The sequence below is a fragment of the Mytilus galloprovincialis genome, chromosome 14 (assembly GCF_965363235.1).
Source record: "Mytilus galloprovincialis chromosome 14, xbMytGall1.hap1.1, whole genome shotgun sequence".
NCBI classification, from domain to species: Eukaryota; Metazoa; Mollusca; class Bivalvia; order Mytilida; family Mytilidae; genus Mytilus; species Mytilus galloprovincialis.
Window position 1 is genome coordinate 72,399,037 of NC_134851.1, and position 19,064 is coordinate 72,418,100.

At 35.9% G+C, this 19,064-nt stretch overlaps 1 protein-coding gene across 2 annotated transcripts in view; it reads left to right on the forward strand.

Annotated features, from left to right (window-relative positions):
• LOC143059602 (nicotinamidase-like) overlaps nt 1-18,773 on the forward strand; it is a 63,416-nt gene extending 44,643 nt beyond the window's left edge. For both annotated transcript variants that reach the window (XM_076233119.1, XM_076233118.1), the window contains exons 2-6: nt 11,472-11,752; nt 14,480-14,643; nt 15,058-15,211; nt 15,995-16,081; nt 18,594-18,773. In XM_076233119.1, coding sequence (XP_076089234.1) covers nt 11,472-11,752; nt 14,480-14,643; nt 15,058-15,211; nt 15,995-16,081; nt 18,594-18,730 — 823 coding nt within the window. In that variant the 3' untranslated portion in view covers nt 18,731-18,773. The remainder of the gene's footprint in view (nt 1-11,471; nt 11,753-14,479; nt 14,644-15,057; nt 15,212-15,994; nt 16,082-18,593) is intronic.
• The last annotated feature ends 291 nt before the right edge of the window (nt 18,774-19,064 follow it).

Sequence of the window (19,064 nt, forward strand, 5' to 3'; positions counted from 1 at the left end):
TGTGGAAAATCCTGGAAAGTTACAACGGAAGTTTCTGGAATAACGTAGAAGTTTAAATTACGCATCTTTTATAAGGATCATTCTAGAAAGTTCCAATCATTCTGTGATTGTTCCAGTGATTCCTAAACCTAAACTGCACAGTTATAAGATTATTTGGTAAACAACTATCAGGCCATACAACACAAATTAGGCCAACATAAATAAACATAATAATTACAATATCATAACACCTCCCCCCTTAAAAGAAGTTTTAGTGTAACAAAAACTTATCATGAATAATATGAACAAAAATACATAATATATACAAAGTGATTTAATAAGCTCTAGATAAAGCATCAGCATTACATTATCTTTACCCTTAATATGTTTTACAATTACATCATATTCCTGTAACAATAAACTCCACCTAGTCAACCTCTGATTCTTGTTTCTCATTTTATGCATGAAGGTGAGAGGATTATGATCAGTATAAACAAGAATAGGATATACAGTGGGATTCAAATATACATCAAAATGTTGAAGTGCTGACAACATTGCAAAACACTCTTTTTCAATAGTTGAATAATTTTTCTGATGTTTATCCAATTTCTTAGAAAAATATGATATAGGTTTTTCAACATTATCATCTGTCTCTTGATATAAAACAGCTCCTATTCCTACATCGCTTGCATCAACGGCAAGTTTAAATTGTTTTTCAAAGTCTGGAGTAATCAGAACTGGACTATTAATTAAAAGTGATTTGCTATTTTCAAAAGCTTTTTGACAATTTCCGCTCCAGATAAATTTAGAATCTTTCCGTAAAAGATGAGTCAATGGTTGAACAACAGTAGCAAAATTTGAACAAAATTTTCTGTAAAATCCAATCATGCCTAAATATCTCATAAGTTGTTTTCTATTTGTAGGAGGTGGGAATTTGGAAATAGCTTCCACTTTAGCCATAATAGGTTTTACTTGACCTTGGCCAACTGTATGCCCTAAATAATCAACAGTGGCCTGACAAAATTCACTTTTACCAAGATTAACAGTCAAATTTGATTTTGACAATCTATCAAAAGTATCATATAAATGTGTTAAATGCTGTTCCCAGCTATCACTACATACAATAAGATCATCAATATAAGCATAACAACAGTCTAAATCTTTTATAACATTATTGATCATTCTTTGAAATGTAGCTGGAGCACTTTTCATGCCAAATGGCATTACAGTATATTGAAATAAGCCATCTGGTGTAACAAAAGCTGATATTTCACGAGCTCTCTGTGTCAATGGAACTTGCCAATAACCTTTCAATAAATCAAATTTGCTCACAAATTTTGCTTGACCAATATTGTCAATACAATCGTCTATCCTTGGAATCGGATAGGAATCAGATTTTGAGACTGAATTTACTTTTCTGAAATCAGTCACGAAACGAAAGGTTTTATCTGGTTTTGGCACAAGGAGACAAGGAGAGCTCCATTCACTGTTACTCGGCTCAATAATATCATTGTCAAGCATATATTTAATTTCTTTTCTCATAACTTCAAGTTTGAGTGGATTGAGCCTGTAAGGATGTTGCTTAATTGGAGAAGCATCTCCTACATCAACATCATGACAAACAGCAGTGGTTTTGTTTGGCACATCTGGAAAAAGATTTTTAAAAGAAAATACCAAAGTTTTTATTTCTTCTCTACGATCAAAAGACAAATGTGCAAGTTTTGAATCTAAATTTGACAAAATTTCTGAATTTTTCAATCTAACTGTCTCTTCCATAGTTTTACAACTAAAAGTTGGTTCAATTACATCTGGTTTGTCATGATTGTTCTCAAAGTTAACCATGCCTAAAGTGGCAACTGGTTTACTATCACATAGTACATTAGTACGCTCAAAATATGGTTTTAACATATTAATATGACACACTCTATTTTGTTTGCGCCGACCTGGAGTTTTTACAATATAATTCAAATCATTAATTTTATTCTCTATTGTATAAGGATCACAATATTTAGCCTGTAAAGGATGTCCAGGGACAGGCAGAAATACAAGTACCTTATCACCAGGCTCAAAAACTCTGTCCCTGGCATCTTTATCATACCATATTTTCATCTTGTTCTGTACATTTTTTAAGTTTTTCTGAGCAATTTGACAAGCAGTATACAATTTTTCTTTAAATCTAGATACATAGTCTAAAAGATTCAAGTCAGTATGTTCAGTAAGCCACTTTTCCTTAATCAATTTTAACGGTCCCCTTACAGTATGACCAAATACCAACTCAAAGGGACTAAATCCAAGGGATTCTTGAACAGCCTCTCGAACCGCAAAAAGTAGAAAGTGAACACCATCATCCCAGTCTCTGTCAAATTGAAGACAAAAAGTTCTAATCATGTTCTTCAATGTTTGATGAAAACGTTCTAAGGCACCTTGAGATTCTGGATGATAAGCACTTGATCTGAACTGAGCAATCCCTAACTGGTATACGACTTGCTGAAATAAACCTGACATGAAATTTGATCCCTGGTCGGACTGTATAGACTTAGGAAGTCCTACTAATGTGAAAAATTTGATCAAAGCTTTGACGATAGTAGGTGTCTTGATATTTCTGAGCGGAATAGCTTCAGGAAAGCGGGTAGATGTACACATGATTGTCAATAAATATGCATTTCCAGTCTTGGTCTTTGGTAAAGGTCCAACACAGTCAATTAGAACTCTGCTGAAAGGTTCGTCAAAGGCTGGAATAGGCAGAAGTGGTGCTGGTGGTATTTTCTGGTTATGTTTACCAACAACCTGGCATATATGGCATGATTTGCAGTATTCTGCGACATCATTTCTAAGTCTGGGCCAGTAGAAATGTTGCAATATTTTTAGGCAAGTCTTCCTTATACCTAAGTGCCCAGCCAAGGGGGTGTCATGGGCAAGACCAATAATTTCTTGCCTATAAACTTTAGGCACCACCACTTGGTATAGCACTCTCCATTCCTCCTCTGGGGTGGCATCAGGAGGCCTCCACTTCCTCATTAAAATGCCGTCCTGATGGTAATAGCATTCGGCCACTTTGTCTGCTTCCTCCTGTGGTTGAGCTCTCTGGCTGAGCTGAAGAACCTCAGGGTCTTTATGTTGTTCTTCAGATAAATTCTTTCGGTCTAATGAATGGCTGTTAACGTCTGGCCATGGCATAATAACATTCTTGTTAACACTAGGTGGTCTTGTAATGGCCTTTTCTGAGCTACCAGGACCTTCAATGTCAGCTATAAAAGTGTCAGAAAGGTCCATGTAATCAAACTTGTCTTCTTGCAAATTCTGATTTTGTTGTTTTCTAGCCATCGCCCTAGTAACAACACAAGCTGGATACAATTCAGCATCATCTTCAGGTGATTTAACATCCACCACCGGTTCACTGGTAACAATTGGTTCAGCAACCACTTTGTTCCTAGCTAGATCATTTCCTAGCAATAATGTAACACCCTCAACAGGGAGATTAGGACGAACACCTACAACAACTGGTCCAGTTATCAAATCTGACTTCAGATAAATACGATGGAGAGGAACATCTATACAACCTAACTCTACACCTTGTAACAAAACGGAGGCACCAACAGAAGTCTTCTCGGACAAAGGCAACACACCTTCTAACAATAAAGACTGAGAAGCTCCAGTGTCCCGTAAAATCTTAATAGGCTGAAGAGTGGTATCATCAACAATAGAAATAAACCCATCAGACATAAAGGGTTTATATTCCTCCATGTAATCACAAAAACTGGACTTAAAAGCCTGACTCGCAGGACATTCCAACGTACTGGTAATATAAGGTGTCGTACAAGCACTGGATTTTGGCTTATTATCTCGTTCATTCTTCTTCTGGAGTCTAAAACAATCAGCTATCAGGTGACCATTTTTCTTGCAATAAGCACAAATCAGTGACTTCTTCTCAAAAGTATCAAATTTTGGACTAGACATATTATAACTGGACTGACTCTTATTCTGTGGAACAGGCTTACTATCAGTATGCTCAGTGCTTTGATTTTTGTAATTTCCACTGGAAGTATTAACATTTTGACCCTTGAAACTTCTTTTATGTGAAAGAGTATAATTATCTGAAATGACAGCTGCATCATGTATCGACTCAACAGTTTTGTCGTCTAAATGTGTTTTTAAGTCTAAATGAACACATAGTTTGAACTCTTCTAATAATATCAATTGTCTTAGGTTTTCAAAATTGTTATCTGTTTTCTTTGACGTAAGCCATTTGTCAAATAGATCTTCTTTTTCCCGAGCAAATTCCACATATGTTTGTGAATCAAACTTTTTATAAGATCTAAATTTCTGTCTATATGCTTCTGGTACTAGCTCATAAGCTTTCAAAACTTCCTGTTTTACCGTGTCATAATCAGAACTTTTTTCTGATGGAAGTGCGGAGTATATTTCAGCGGCCTTCCCCTCAAAAACACTTTGCAGCATCGTAGTCCAATACGGCATAGGCCATTTCAAATTGTTAGCAATTTTCTCAAACTGTGGAAAATATTTATCAACTGTTTTTTCACAAAATTTTGGAACCAAACGTATGTTTTTTGCTGCATCAAAATAATCTGATTTCGAGTGAACGTTAGTGTTGCTTTCTTCTTTGACCATTTCAATTTTCAGTTTCTCCATCTCTAGCCTTTCCCTCATTTCAAGTTCTTTTAATTTCTCCCTCTCCTTCATTTCCAGTTCTTTTAATTTAAATTCATCTTCTTTTTCTTTTTTCTCCATTTCTAACCTTTCCTTCATTTCCAGTTCTGCCTGTTTTAATTTAAATTCATCTTCTTTTCTTTTCTCCATCTCCTTCAATTCCAGTTCTTTTAATTTAAATTCATCTTCTTTTCTTATCTCCAGTTCTTTTAATTTGAGTTCATGTTCTAATTCAAGCTGTTTTAATTTAAAGGCGTCAATATTTTCGACCTTAAGTTCAAGAGCCTCTTCACCTAAAATTTCTGCGTCAACTAATTTGTCTATAACCAAATTTTTTATAATTTGTTTTCTCATAGATACTTTAAAATCTAATTTCAGATGTTTAGCAAGCAACACTAATTCCTCTTTCTTTAAATTATCAAACCCCTCCAGGTCTGGCGTTTTCAAAAATTTACCAGCATCAAATGCCATTTTGTAGAATTTTGTTGGCTAGTTATAATAAAAATATTAAACAAATTTTGAATAAAATATGTTCAGTATCCCGGACGAGCCCCCAATTTCTGTTACGGCCAGAAATCGCCTTTAAATTGTAGCCAACAAAAGACACAAATCAATAGTAAAATTTAACAATATTTATTATACAAAAGTTTACAAAAGGTTTTACACAAAATTTACTGTTAACTTAACTGTCAAAATATGAGTCCAATCTGTTATCTTTATCTGTATCCGGAAATCTTTCGGAATCCAATCTGAATATTATGTTCACTACTAAGGTCACAATCCAGTATGATGTTGTTTGTAGAATAAAAGTGTCAATCCAAATGTTGTGAATACTAATGTCTATCAATGTCTATGTCCAAGTTTAATTATGAGAGTTTAACTTTAGTGTCTGTATATATAGTGTTGTCATGGAAAATTCTAGAACACTCTATAATGGAACATTGTGGAAAATCCTGGAAAGTTACAACGGAAGTTTCTGGAATAACGTAGAAGTTTAAATTACGCATCTTTTATAAGGATCATTCTAGAAAGTTCCAATCATTCTGTGATTGTTCCAGTGATTCCTAAACTGCACAGTTATAAGATTATTTGGTAAACAACTATCAGGCCATACAACACAAATTAGGCCAACATAAATAAACATAATAATTACAATATCATAACACCCATCACAGTCTTCGAGACACAATCTCACAGCTGACCAAATGGACTCAGATACATGTATGACACCTCCCCCCCATCACAGTCTTCGAGACACAATCTCACAGCTGACCAAATGGACTCAGATACATGTATGACCACTCCCCCATCACAGTCTTCGAGACACAATCTTACAGCTGACCAAATGGACTCAGATACATGTATGACCCCTCCCTCATCACAGTCTTCGAGACACAATCTCACAGCTGACCAAATGGACTCAGATATATGTATGACACCTTCCCCATCACAGTCTTCGAGACACAATCTCACAGCTGACCAAATGGACTCAGATACATGTATGACACCTTCCCCCCCCCCCATCACAGTCTTCGAGACACAATCTCACAGCTGACCAAATGGACTCAGATACATGTATGACACCTCCCCCCCATCACAGTCTTCGAGACACAATCTCACAGCTGACCAATAGGACTCAGATACATGTATGACCACTCCCCCATCACAGTCTTCGAGACACAATCTTACAGCTGACCAAATGGACTCAGATACATGTATGACCCCTCCCCCATCACAGTCTTCGAGACACAATCTCACAGCTGACCAAATGGACTCAGATACATGTATGACACCTCCCCCCATCACAGTCTTCGAGACACAATCTTACAGCTGACCAAATGGACTCAGATACATGTATAACCCCTCCCCCATCACAGTCTTCGAAACACAATCTCACAGCTGACCAAATGGACTCAGATACATGCATGACACTTCCTCCATCACAGTCTTCGAGACACAATATCACAGCTGACCAAATGGACTCAGATACATGTATGACCCCTCCCCCATCACAGTCTTCGAGACACAATCTCACAGCTGACCAAATGGACTCAGATACATGTATGACACCTCCCCCATCACAGTCTTCGAGACACAATCTCACAGCTGACCAAATGGACTCACAGCTGATAAAATGGACTCAGATACATGCATGACCCCTGCCCCCCCCCCATCACAGTCTTCGAGACACAATCTCACAACTGACCAGATGGACTCAGATACATGCATGACACCTCCCCATCACAGTCTTCGAGACACAATCTCACAGCTGACCAAATGGACTCAGATACATGCATGACACCTCCCCCATCACAGTCTTTGAGACACAATCTCACAGCTGACCAAATGGACTCGGATACATGTATAATACCTCCCCCATCACAGTCTTCGAGACACAATCTCACAGCTGACCAAATGGAATCAGATACATGTATGATACCTCCCCCATCACAGTCTTCGAGACACAATCTCACAGCTGATAAAATGGACTCAGATACATGCATGACCCCTCCCCCCATCACAGTCTTCGAGACACAATCTCACAACTGACCAAATGGACTCAGATACATGTATGACACCTCCCCCCCATCACAGTCTTCGAGACACAATCTCACAGCTGACCAAATGGACTCAGATACATGTATGACACCTCCCCCATCACAGTCTTTGAGACACAAACTCATAACTGACCAAATGGACTCAGATACATGTATGACACCTCCCCCATCACAGTCTTTGAGACACAATCTCACAACTGACCAAATGGACTCGGATATATATATGACACCTTCCCCATCACAGTCTTTGAGACACAATCTCACAACTGACCAAATGGACTCGGATATATGTATGACACCTTCCCCATCACAGTCTTCCAGACACAATCTCACAGCTGACCAAATGGAATCAGATACATGTATGATACCTCCCCCATCACAGTCTTCGAGACACAATCTCACAGCTGATAAAATGGACTCAGATACATGCATGACCCCTCCCCCCATCACAGTCTTCGAGACACAATCTCACAACTGACCAAATGGACTCAGATACATGCAAGACACCTCCCCATCACAGTCTTCGAGACACAATCTCACAGCTGACCAAATGGACTCAGATACATGTATGACACCTTCCCCCATCACAGTCTTCGAGACACAATCTTACAGCTGACCAAATGGACTCAGATACATGTATGACCCCTCCCCCATCACAGTCTTCGAGACACAATCTCACAGCTGACCAAATGGACTCAGATACATGTATGACACCTCCCCCATCACAGTCTTCGAGACACAATCTCACAGCTGACCAAATGGACTCAGATACATGTATGATACCTCCCCCCATCACAGTCTTCGAGACACAATCTCACAGCTGATAAAATGGACTCAGATACATGCATGACCCCCCCCCCCCCCCCATCACAGTCTTCGAGACACAATCTCACAACTAAACAAATGGACTCAGATACATGTATGACACCTTCCCCCCATCACAGTCTTCGAGACACAATCTCACAGCTGACCAAATGGACTCAAATACATGTATGACCACTCCCCCATCACAGTCTTCGAGACACAATCTCACAGCTGACCAAATGGACTCAGATACATGTATGACACCTCCCCCCATCACAGTCTTCGAGACACAATCTTACAGCTGACCAAATGGACTCAGATACATGTATGACCCCTCCCCCATCACAGTCTTCGAGACACAATCTCACAGCTGACCAAATGGACTCAGATACATGCATGACACTTCCCCCATCACAGTCTTCGAGACACAATCTCATAGCTGACCAAATGGACTCAGATATATGTATGACACCTTCCCCATCACAGTCTTCGAGACACAATCTCACAGCTGACCAAATGGAATCAGATACATGTATGATACCTCCCCCATCACAGTCTTCGATACAATCTCACAGCTGATAAAATGGACTCAGATACATGCATGACCCCTCCCCCCATCACAGTCTTCGAGACACAATCTCACAACTGACCAAATGGACTCAGATACATGTATGACACCTCCCCCCCATCACAGTCTTCGAGACACAATCTCACAGCTGACCAAATGGACTCAGATACATGTATGATACCTTCCCATCACAGTCTTCGAGACACAAACTCATAACTGACCAAATGGACTCAGATACATGTATGACACCTCCCCTATCACAGTCTTTGAGACACAATCTCACAACTGACCAAATGGACTCGGATATATGTTTGACACCTTCCCCATCACAGTCTTCGAGACACAATCTCACAGCTGACCAAATGGAATCAGATACATGTATGACACCCTCCCCCCCATCACAGTCTTCGAAACACAATCTCACAGCTGACCAAATGGACTCAGATACATGTATGACCACTCCCCCATCACAGTCTTCGAGACACAATCTCACAGCTGACCAAATGGACTCAAATATATGTATGACCCCTCCCCCAAATAAGATACTGACGAGTTTCCTCGACCTTCTAAATGCACAGGAAGATGTGGTGTGGTTTAAATTTGTTCAAATTCACCCTTTTCATTTTTGATACAGCATCTATACACCTAAGGAAGATACCAATTTCATTGAGGCGTAATTCCTCTGAAACCATACAAAGTCGGAAATATTTGTAAGATGACGTATTGGACTCCCTAAATTTGTCTTTTAAACAATCTTTTTTCCACGGAAAACTCTATTTTTGTGAAACCCAAAACACTTGCTCAATATTGGAATGCGATTTCGCGGTCATGTTCTAGTATTATATAACACAAAAAAGTACAGGAAAAGCACACATCGGCTCTTTGGTCGGGTTTTTGTCTCTTTGACATATTCCCCATTTCCATTCTCAATTTCAAGCATACAATTATGTCAACAAATGTATGTATACATGACCAATGTTTACATAACTTTCTATACAACAATTCATTTTGTTGAAATATATTTAACTTTTTTTTATCTTTATCTTTAGTTAATGTTAGATTATAGGACACTCAGATTGGTGTTTTTGTTGTAGGATTTCATTCCAGAAAAAGTATAGGCAAAAATAAAAAAATGATTTGCTTTAAGTTGCCTTCCTACCACTTTAAAAAGCAGCCTCCTGGAAAATTTCCAGGCATCAACGTGTGTCATTTTATAAAAGTATCTGTTCTGCTTTAAATTTTTTTTTTTTTTTTTGTCTAAAACATGTAACTCATGTTTCAAACAGTCTGAAGTTTAACTGCAAAATAAATGCGTGTTTTTATAAAGCTTGATGTTGCAAAGCATATATAAATTGTATAATGTCGTATTTGTTAAATATTTACCAAAATCATAACGCTTTTAAAAGTTTTTGTCATAATTTGAGTACTCGTAGAAATAAAGATTGTAAAAAGTAATGAAAGGACACTTTGCGGGTCAAAACTATATAATCATTTCCTTAGCAGTCAAAGTATGTTTGGAATTATCTTCTAATTCAAACGTTTATTTTACTAGCGGGAAATCAAGTTGGTTTTACAAAAATATAACAAAATATTATTTTCGAAAAGTCTGAAGTTTGTAAGTTTAAATTTTTCTCTTTTTTCGATCCAATGAAGGAAGGAAATACAGGGGAATAAGTCAATCTCGGTGACGAAGAAGTTTCTTACAAAATAAATAACCTTTACATGTGTATGTGAATAAGATCGATTATCAGTGATTGACAACCAGATGTTCATTTGCGTCACGTGATTCGATGTTCTGCAACAGCAATAAAGATATTTATTTTTTAGTGTAAATTCACAATTACTATTAGACGTGTCACGGTACTTATCTATCCCAAATTCATGTATTTGGTTTTGATGTTATATTTGTTATTCTCATAGGATTTTGTCTAATGCTTAGTCCGTTTCTGTGTGTGTGTGTGTGTGTTACATTTTAATGTTGTGTCGTTGTTCTCCTCTTATATTTAATGCGTTTCCCTCAGTTTTAGTTTGTTCCCTTGATTTTGTTTTTTGTCCATAGATTTATGAGTTTTGAACAGCGGTATACTACTGTTGCCTTCATAATATTTTTATGATTTAATTTGTCATAAAGATTGATATCTCACAAAACTTGCATGTTTTATCCATCGCATTTTTGCGCATGTCCTAAATAAGAAACCTCTGCCAATGTTGGTCTTCTATATTCGTTTTTATATGTTGGTTCATTTGTTTTGGAGTTTGAGTGACCTCCTTTTTCGCTGAACTAGTACACTTTCTTAGTTTAGGGGGCCAGCTAAAACCCACATCCGGATACGACATTTCTGGCTGTGTTTATATATATCATTTTATTCTGGTATCACCTAAGTTGGACAAAGGTATACAGAAAAACACATTAGTTTACATTACATTGCATATTATGTACATTTGTTGAGGAAGCATTAAATATGAGTTTTTTACAACGGTATGATCAGTATAGCCGACAGGTTAACATCAGAGAGAATCCAGTTTGTCATTTATAATTCTAATAAATTGGCACAATTTTCGAAGTTTAGATTTCTGTTTTTGGTTCATAATAGCATTAAATTTTAAAACATTCAAGTTCGTTAGGTATTTCTTGTCAATCAGTAGTGTTCTATCTGTCAAGAGACTGCTGCATTCCATTACATAGTGGTATTCGTCACCTATAGCAACTCTGCACAACGGACACTTTCTCTGTTCTCGAGGAATGTTTTGCCATCTACCATTTTCAATTGGCAGTTTATGGTTCATTTATGTGTTAAAGACCCACTGTGTCCTTGGACTGTGTTCTGCTGTTTTTTCGGGTTGATTTCTCCAGCACATATTCCCATTCTCAATTTGATTTGATATATATGCAGGTTATCGGCAATAATATTCATCTTGCTGTTGGATTTAACATGTACAAGACAGATAGCATTATTGATTATTGATGTCCAAAACTGTTTCTTACCTGGTGGAAGTCTAGCGGTAACCGAAGGAGATCAGGTGATACCAGTAATAAACAATATCCGGTCTGAATATAAAGCAGACATTTCATTGGTGGTTTTATCACAAGACTGGCATTGCAGTGACCACATATCGTTTGCATCTCAGCATAAAGGTGCCGGTCAAGTCATTCAGCTTTTGTATGATAAATCAGGTAACAATAAAAAAAAAAATCTTAGTGTTAAAGGGGCGAAAGACACTAAATATACATTCAAACTCATAAGCCGAAAATAAACTCAAAACCACATTGCCAAAACAGAAAAAGACCAACAAATAGATAATGGCAGACAATAAACAACATAAAAACATAAGACTGATCAACACGAACCCCACGATCTGAGTTGCACTTAAAGACTCACTTTTTAAATTTCAGTATCATAATTTGTAAGCAGTATTTTCGGATATCACAATAATTACTCTTGCTTTTTTGCGACGTACGACAATGAGAATAATAAACACGTAGAAATTTCTGAATTGAATTCTATAATATTTTAACGAAATATGTTTGGCAATATCTAAAAAAGATAAGTCCATAGACGACTCAGTATAACAAGTAAAATGTGTTTTTCCTTCAAACAAACAACATTTTATGTTGTTAAGGTGATACATGTACATAACACTATCGGGAGCTGACTCTGTAAATATCAGCTTGACATTTTAATCACATTCTATTTATGGAAATACTAATACAATTGAGGATGGAAATGGGAAATGTGTCAAAGAGACAACAACCCGACCACAGAACAGACAACAACAGAAGGTCACAAATAGGTCTTCAATGCAGCGAGAAATTTCCGCACCCGGAGGCGTCCTTTAGCTGGCCCCTAAACAAATATATATACCAGTTTAGTGATAATGGACGTCATACTTAACCCCAAATTATCACAAAAAAACTAAAAGTAAAAATAATCCAAGACTAACAAAAAGGCCAGAGGCTCATGGCTTGGGTCGGACGCAAAAATGCAGCGGGGTTGAACATGTTTATGAGATCTCAACCCTCCCCCTATACCTCTAGCTAATGTCGAAAAGTAAACGCATAACAATACGCACATTAACAGTCAGTTCAAGAGAAGTCAGAGTCCGATGTCAGAATATTTAACAAAAGAAAATAAACAAAATGACAGTAATACATAAATAACAACAGATAACTACCAGTTACATTTTGTAACTGTATAACATGCCAGCTCCTGACCTAAATTAAACTGATTGAAAAAATATCTCGTGATCATATGAATATCAGGCACAATCCTTCCCGTTAGGGGTTTAGTATCACACCATCATAACATATATGAGAAGAACATAACCCGTGTCATGCAAACAATGGTTTTTGCATGTGTTAAGTTCCGATGCAAGGACACTATAAGTGAATCAATATTAAAGCCAAAATATGCCATCTTTAATGACCTGACAACAGTATAATAACTTCTATATCATTTCTTAATAAGTCTTTTTAAAGGTTTTGTTAGCTTCTGAGGTGAATACTGACATCTTTGTGCTTTATAAATAATATTACCATAATCTTTTATGTGAAATACCTGAACGTATAAGATGTATGCATGTTGAGCTATATTTACGAATGATGTCCTTGTACCGATGATACAATATATTTAATGTTTTGACTAGTTTGTGATATCGAAAACCCTGGTGAAATAATGTTTTAGCAATACAAAAATTTCTCTCGTTAAAAATCTTAAACGTTGTTACATACACGAGCGAATCGTACAAGTTGAGATATATGAACACCGTAAGAAGGTGACAAGGGACCGTAACCCTCTAAACATGGATAATTAACGATAGGAAATGAAAAATCACCTCTATTATCATAAATTTTTGTATGAAGCTTTCCGTTAATGATATAGATATCAAGATCGAGGAAAGGGCAGTGGTCATTGTTAGTATTAGCTTTATTTCAAGTAAGTTCAACAGGATACATTTATTTAGTATACATACTGAAGTCGTCATTATTAAGAGCCAATATATCATCCAAATATCTAAAAGTATTATTAAATTTTTGTATCAAATGTTGTTTCGATGGGTCTTTACTGATTTGAGTCATAAATTGTAACTAATAGCAATACAAAAACAGGTCTACAATAATTGATGCACAGTTAGTCCCAATTGGAATTCAGATAAACGGAGGATATACGGAATCTCCAAAGCGAACAAAGATGTAATCTAGTAAACAATCAAGAGCAGATATAGTATCAAAGCATGTCCAACTGTCATAGTTGTTTTGTTTATTGCTACTTAAACATTACCTAAAAGAGTTTGAACATATGTATTTACATTCTGACGTTTTAAATGCCTGTTTACTCGCGTAGTGGTATTTCATTAGGTGTGTGAATTTGTTTTTAATGAGAATGTGAGGCAATGTGGTATACAGGGTAGAAAAATCAAAACTTGGTACAGATTCAAAATCAACAATATAAGCATGCAATTTATCAAATACTTCCAACGAGTTTTTGACACTATAAAAGTAATGAATTCCACTATTTCAAAGGGCTTATTTGAACAATTTATTATTAAGTTTTTCAATATTGAAATGAGTGTTTGTCAAACTTCTATATATCAAGTGAATGCATCCAAGTGAATGAATCGTTAGTGAAGTGAAGTGTAATTGTCTGGCTGGACTGTTGTTCGTATCTAAATCTTTCTTTGTTTTAATGCCAATTCGTTGTTTTGTTTCCTCCAACATGTGATTTCAGATTGCCATTTGAATAATTCATATCTATTTATATATTCACTTAGGTTCCCTATGTGATGAAAACAACAGCTGCACTGAAGTGGCATACGATCTTACTCAAAACCTGTGTTTTGTTTTCCAACATGTGATTTCAGATTGCCATTTGAGTAATTCATATCTATTTATATATTGAATTAGGTTCCCTATGTGATGAAAACAACAGCTGCACTGAAGTGGCATACAATCTTACACAGCACCTGTGGCCAGACCATTGTGTTATAAACACTCCATCAGCTAACTTTTCACACAACTTGACTCATGAGCCATCCGACCTTGTTGTAAGAAAAGGATATAACTGCAAGGTATGTACTTAATAAGTTGCCCGTTGGTTCATCCTTACCAAATACCTTAAAATCACGTTTATAGGAACGAGAACATTTGAACAATCGGAATGTACCGTATCTGCAAAGTAAATGAAATCATGTTTTAATAACTAGTACTTCTACATTACAATAATTGTATGCTTCAACATACATATGTTATAAACAGGTCGCGTTCAACATCAGTTTTCAATATATATATATTATGTAGTTAGGAGACGAAAAATTCAGAACTTTGTTTTACCTTTTATGTTGATGTCTTTTAAGTATCTCGTTTTTATGGAAAGACACGAACACAATAAATACAGCTAGTGAAACAATAAATATTAAAGAGAAAGATAGAAAAAAATACCAAACACGAAACATTCTACATCTGTTTTTCTTGTGTTACTTTAGGTAGATTCTTATTCTGCATTTTACGACAATGGCGGTTTCCGCCATACAGAATTGCACGACAAGCTCAAGGAAGCCGGAATAGACGCTTTAATCATTACAGGACTGGCACGTGATTACTGTGTTTACTATACAGCAATGGATTCTAAAACACTGGGTGTGTGTGATTTTTGTTTCTGATTATTGTACCGATAAGGGGAAGAAAGAGAATAAAACGAAATGTCCATCGTTTCTGACATTTTGTCAAAACTGTTGTAAATCAATACAATTTTTAAACACTCGTGGCAAACTTAAAAAAATTAAATCACAAGAATACTGAACTCCGAGGATAATTTAATCGAAAACCCCTTATCACATGGCAACATCAAATGATAAAACATATAAAAAACGAATAGACAACAACTATCATATTCCTGACTTGGTACAGGCATTTTTTAAATGTAGAAAAGGGTGAATAGATCCTGGTTTTATAGCACTAAACCTCTCACTTGTACGACAGTCAATTCAAATTCCGTTATACTTACAATGATGCGTGAACAAAACAAACATAATAAATGAAATGGTCAAAATATGGATGCATCAGTCATCACTGTGTTACAATTTTAAAAGAAACAATTTTACAATTTTACAAAAAAAGGACAAAATCATCTATCAATATAAAAACACATTCATTGCTTCGCGTGTCTAAATGTAAGCACGTTAATAGAGATGTTTTGAATGTTTCACTGAGATTCTTTTTATTATGGTGGAGGGTCTAGATTACCGTACATTTGTTTATTTCGTTTGAATTATTTTACATTTGTCATTTTGGGAACTTAATTATCAATACTATGCAGTATTGGGTTTGATGATATTTGAAGTCCATACTGTGCCCTTTAGTTATAAACTTTTATGTAACTTAGTCGTTTATTCTAATGTCCATGTTTTCTGTCATCTGCAGGATATGAAACATACGTTGTTTTAGATGCGACAAGACCAGTTACCAAGGAAACCGGAGATTCTGCAGTAGCTGTTATGAAAAGCAAAGGTAACATAAAGTGCTAACCAAGATTTGATAAATGCATTATGTGTTGAATATATATTTTATTTGTTTAGGGGGCAGCTGAAGGAAGCCTCTGGGTGCTGGAATTTCTCGCTTCATTGAAGACCTTTTGGTGACCTTCTACTGTTTTCTGTTCTATGGTAGGGTTGTAGTCTCTTTGACACATTCCCATTTCCATTCTCAATTAGATATCTTCTAGTGAATGCACCGGTTCTACAATACCATTGCATGTGCCTTATCAGATAAATAAGGGCAACAGTAGTATACCGATGTTCAAAAGTCATAAATCGATTGAGATAAAACAGGTCCGGGTTATAAACTAAAACTGTGGGAAACACATCAACTCATCGCAGATACCACAATTGAAATTTTGTATTTGCGTCAGACGCGCGTAATTCGTCTACGACACTATCAGTGACGCTCAAATCCCCAAAAATGTAAAAACAAAAGCTAAACAAAGTACGAAGTTGAAGCACATGTAGGACCAAAAGTTTTGCCAAATACAGATAAGGCAATCTATTCCTATATGGATCATCACAGTGCGTTGTACTTTGTGTGGTCCTTAGAATAAGTTAACTGAATATGTACGGTTGAGTGGTAGGAGGATATTCTTAACGAATCGATTTAATTTTAATGGCCCACTTATGGGCAAAATGTTTTCTGGTCAGTGCGTCCATTCGTCTTTCAGTCCGTCCGTTCATCCGTCTGTTCCGCTTCAGGTTAAAGTTTTGGTTAAAGTTTTTGGTCGAGGTAGTTTTTGATGAAGTTGAAGTTTAATCAACTTGAAACTTAGTACAAATGTTCCCTTTGATATGATATTTCTAATTGTAATGCCAAATTAGAGAATTTCCCCTCATTTTCTCGGTCCACTGACCATAGAAAATGATAACGCCGACGGAGCATCCGTGTACTTGTGACACATTCTTGTTCTTTCTGTATCATTATTGTATAATGTTATAAAACATTTTGGCGAAGACGACTCACTTACAAACATAAGAGAGTGCGACATGACTATATTTTTAATATTTAAATGAATTAATATAGAGAAAGGAAAACATGACTTACCAAATATATTAGGCAGTGGAATGGATAAAAAAAAACATTTACATCCTACTTATTTTCTATTTTTTATATTTAAGCACCTCGTTATTCACTACTTTGTATTTCATTTTCGTCGATTATTCTTCCATTCTATATGCTGTTAACTCTTCCAGACCCTCTTATATAAATAAATAATTGTGTTAATTCTTTTCTTTAGGTTTGAAATGGCATTCTTAAGCCTTTTTAACCTGTTTTTTAAATTTCGTTCTTTTTTACTCCGCAACATTATGTATGTATGTGTCTGTACCAAGTCAGGAGCCTGTAATTCAGTGGTTGTGGTTTGTTTATGTGTTTCATATTTATTTTTCGTTCATTTTTTGTACATAAATGAGGCCGTTAGTTTTCTCGTTTGAATTGTTTTACAATGTCATTTCGGGGCTTTTTATAGCTGATTATGCGGTATGGGCTTCGCACATTGTTGAAGGGCGTGCGGTGACATATAATTGTTAATTTCTGTGTCATTTTGGTCTATTGTGGAGAGTTGTCCCATTAGCAATCATACCACATCTTCTTTTATTTTTATTTACAGCAGCCCTTATTCTGATATCGATGACACACTCTTTAAACATGGCCAAACATTATTTCTTTAAGCAACTAGCACTATAGGCAAGTGACTACACTATATAACATGTCTCAATAAGAGCACCCAAACTTTGTACTTGCTTTGGAAAAGAGTTATCTACCATCAGTAAGGAACGACCATATAACTTTAAAGGGGGAGGAGTTATGTTTTTTCTTTATAAAAAATAGTCACAATTTGATGAAAAAAAAGTAATCTGGTCAGCAGATGACAAAAAAAATTATGCTTGGAGACTTCATCAATACCTTATTGTGTTTTACTTCATATACCTCCATATTATTTAAAATATCCAAATGAAAAAAAAGTACTTGGCATGCTTAAATATAGTAATAGTAATGTGCTGTCTAAGCTGTCAATTTTTATTCAAAAGGTAGAAAAGATGCTTGTCTAATTTAAAACTGTAATAAACACAAACTTATTTCTGAAGATGTATAATCTAAAAATGTATTCTGTTTGTATAATGAACTATGTTGTAATTAATATTGCGTATATAAATATGCTCCTGTTACGCAGTCTTCTGCGGCTGAGTTTTCTCTAATAAACTAAACTAAACTAAACTTAAAAAAAAAAAATTGAAAAACTGAGCTTAGCTTAAAGTGTTCTGTGAAAAAAATATACACCCCTTGAAATGAAATGGTTGCTCCCTTAACATTATGTTTGATCAATTAATTTGTTATGACGTTGAAAATATGTAAGAATCGATGTTTTTTTGTTGTTTATATCTTTCTGAATGACTGGTATGCTTTGATTTTTTTACTAGAGTAACATTGTTAAATTCATTTATTCATTAAATTAGGTATCATGTTTATGTTTCAGGTATTCAGATAATCGAATCACCCGATGTAGCTGGGGTAATTGCACAGCTGACCAGTGATGCGAAATATTTAAATTCAACGTCTATATTGATGATTTCTATAATTCTATGTTTATTTAAGTGTTTGATAGGCATGTAATGAGTTTTCTATCTTTTTTATGTAGTAAATTGTAAAATTTAAAGCCTTCATAAACTTATTTCAAATCGAAGTTGACCCGGGAACGGACGAGACGTTTTTGACATAAACCCGGACCATCAATTGTCTTGTCTACTCATACATTTGTGACGTATAATAAAGTCTGAGTAGAAGCTACAAAGTTGAAAAATTCATGTTTACCACTGTAAATCTTGTAGCAACAGTACTTGGTTTGATGGTCGCAAATTATGTTTTCTGGCGACGGGTCTCCGATTGATGCCGTCGGAGCTTAACATACAATAGCGGTTTCTCAATTTTCAAGAAACTGACAGAAAAC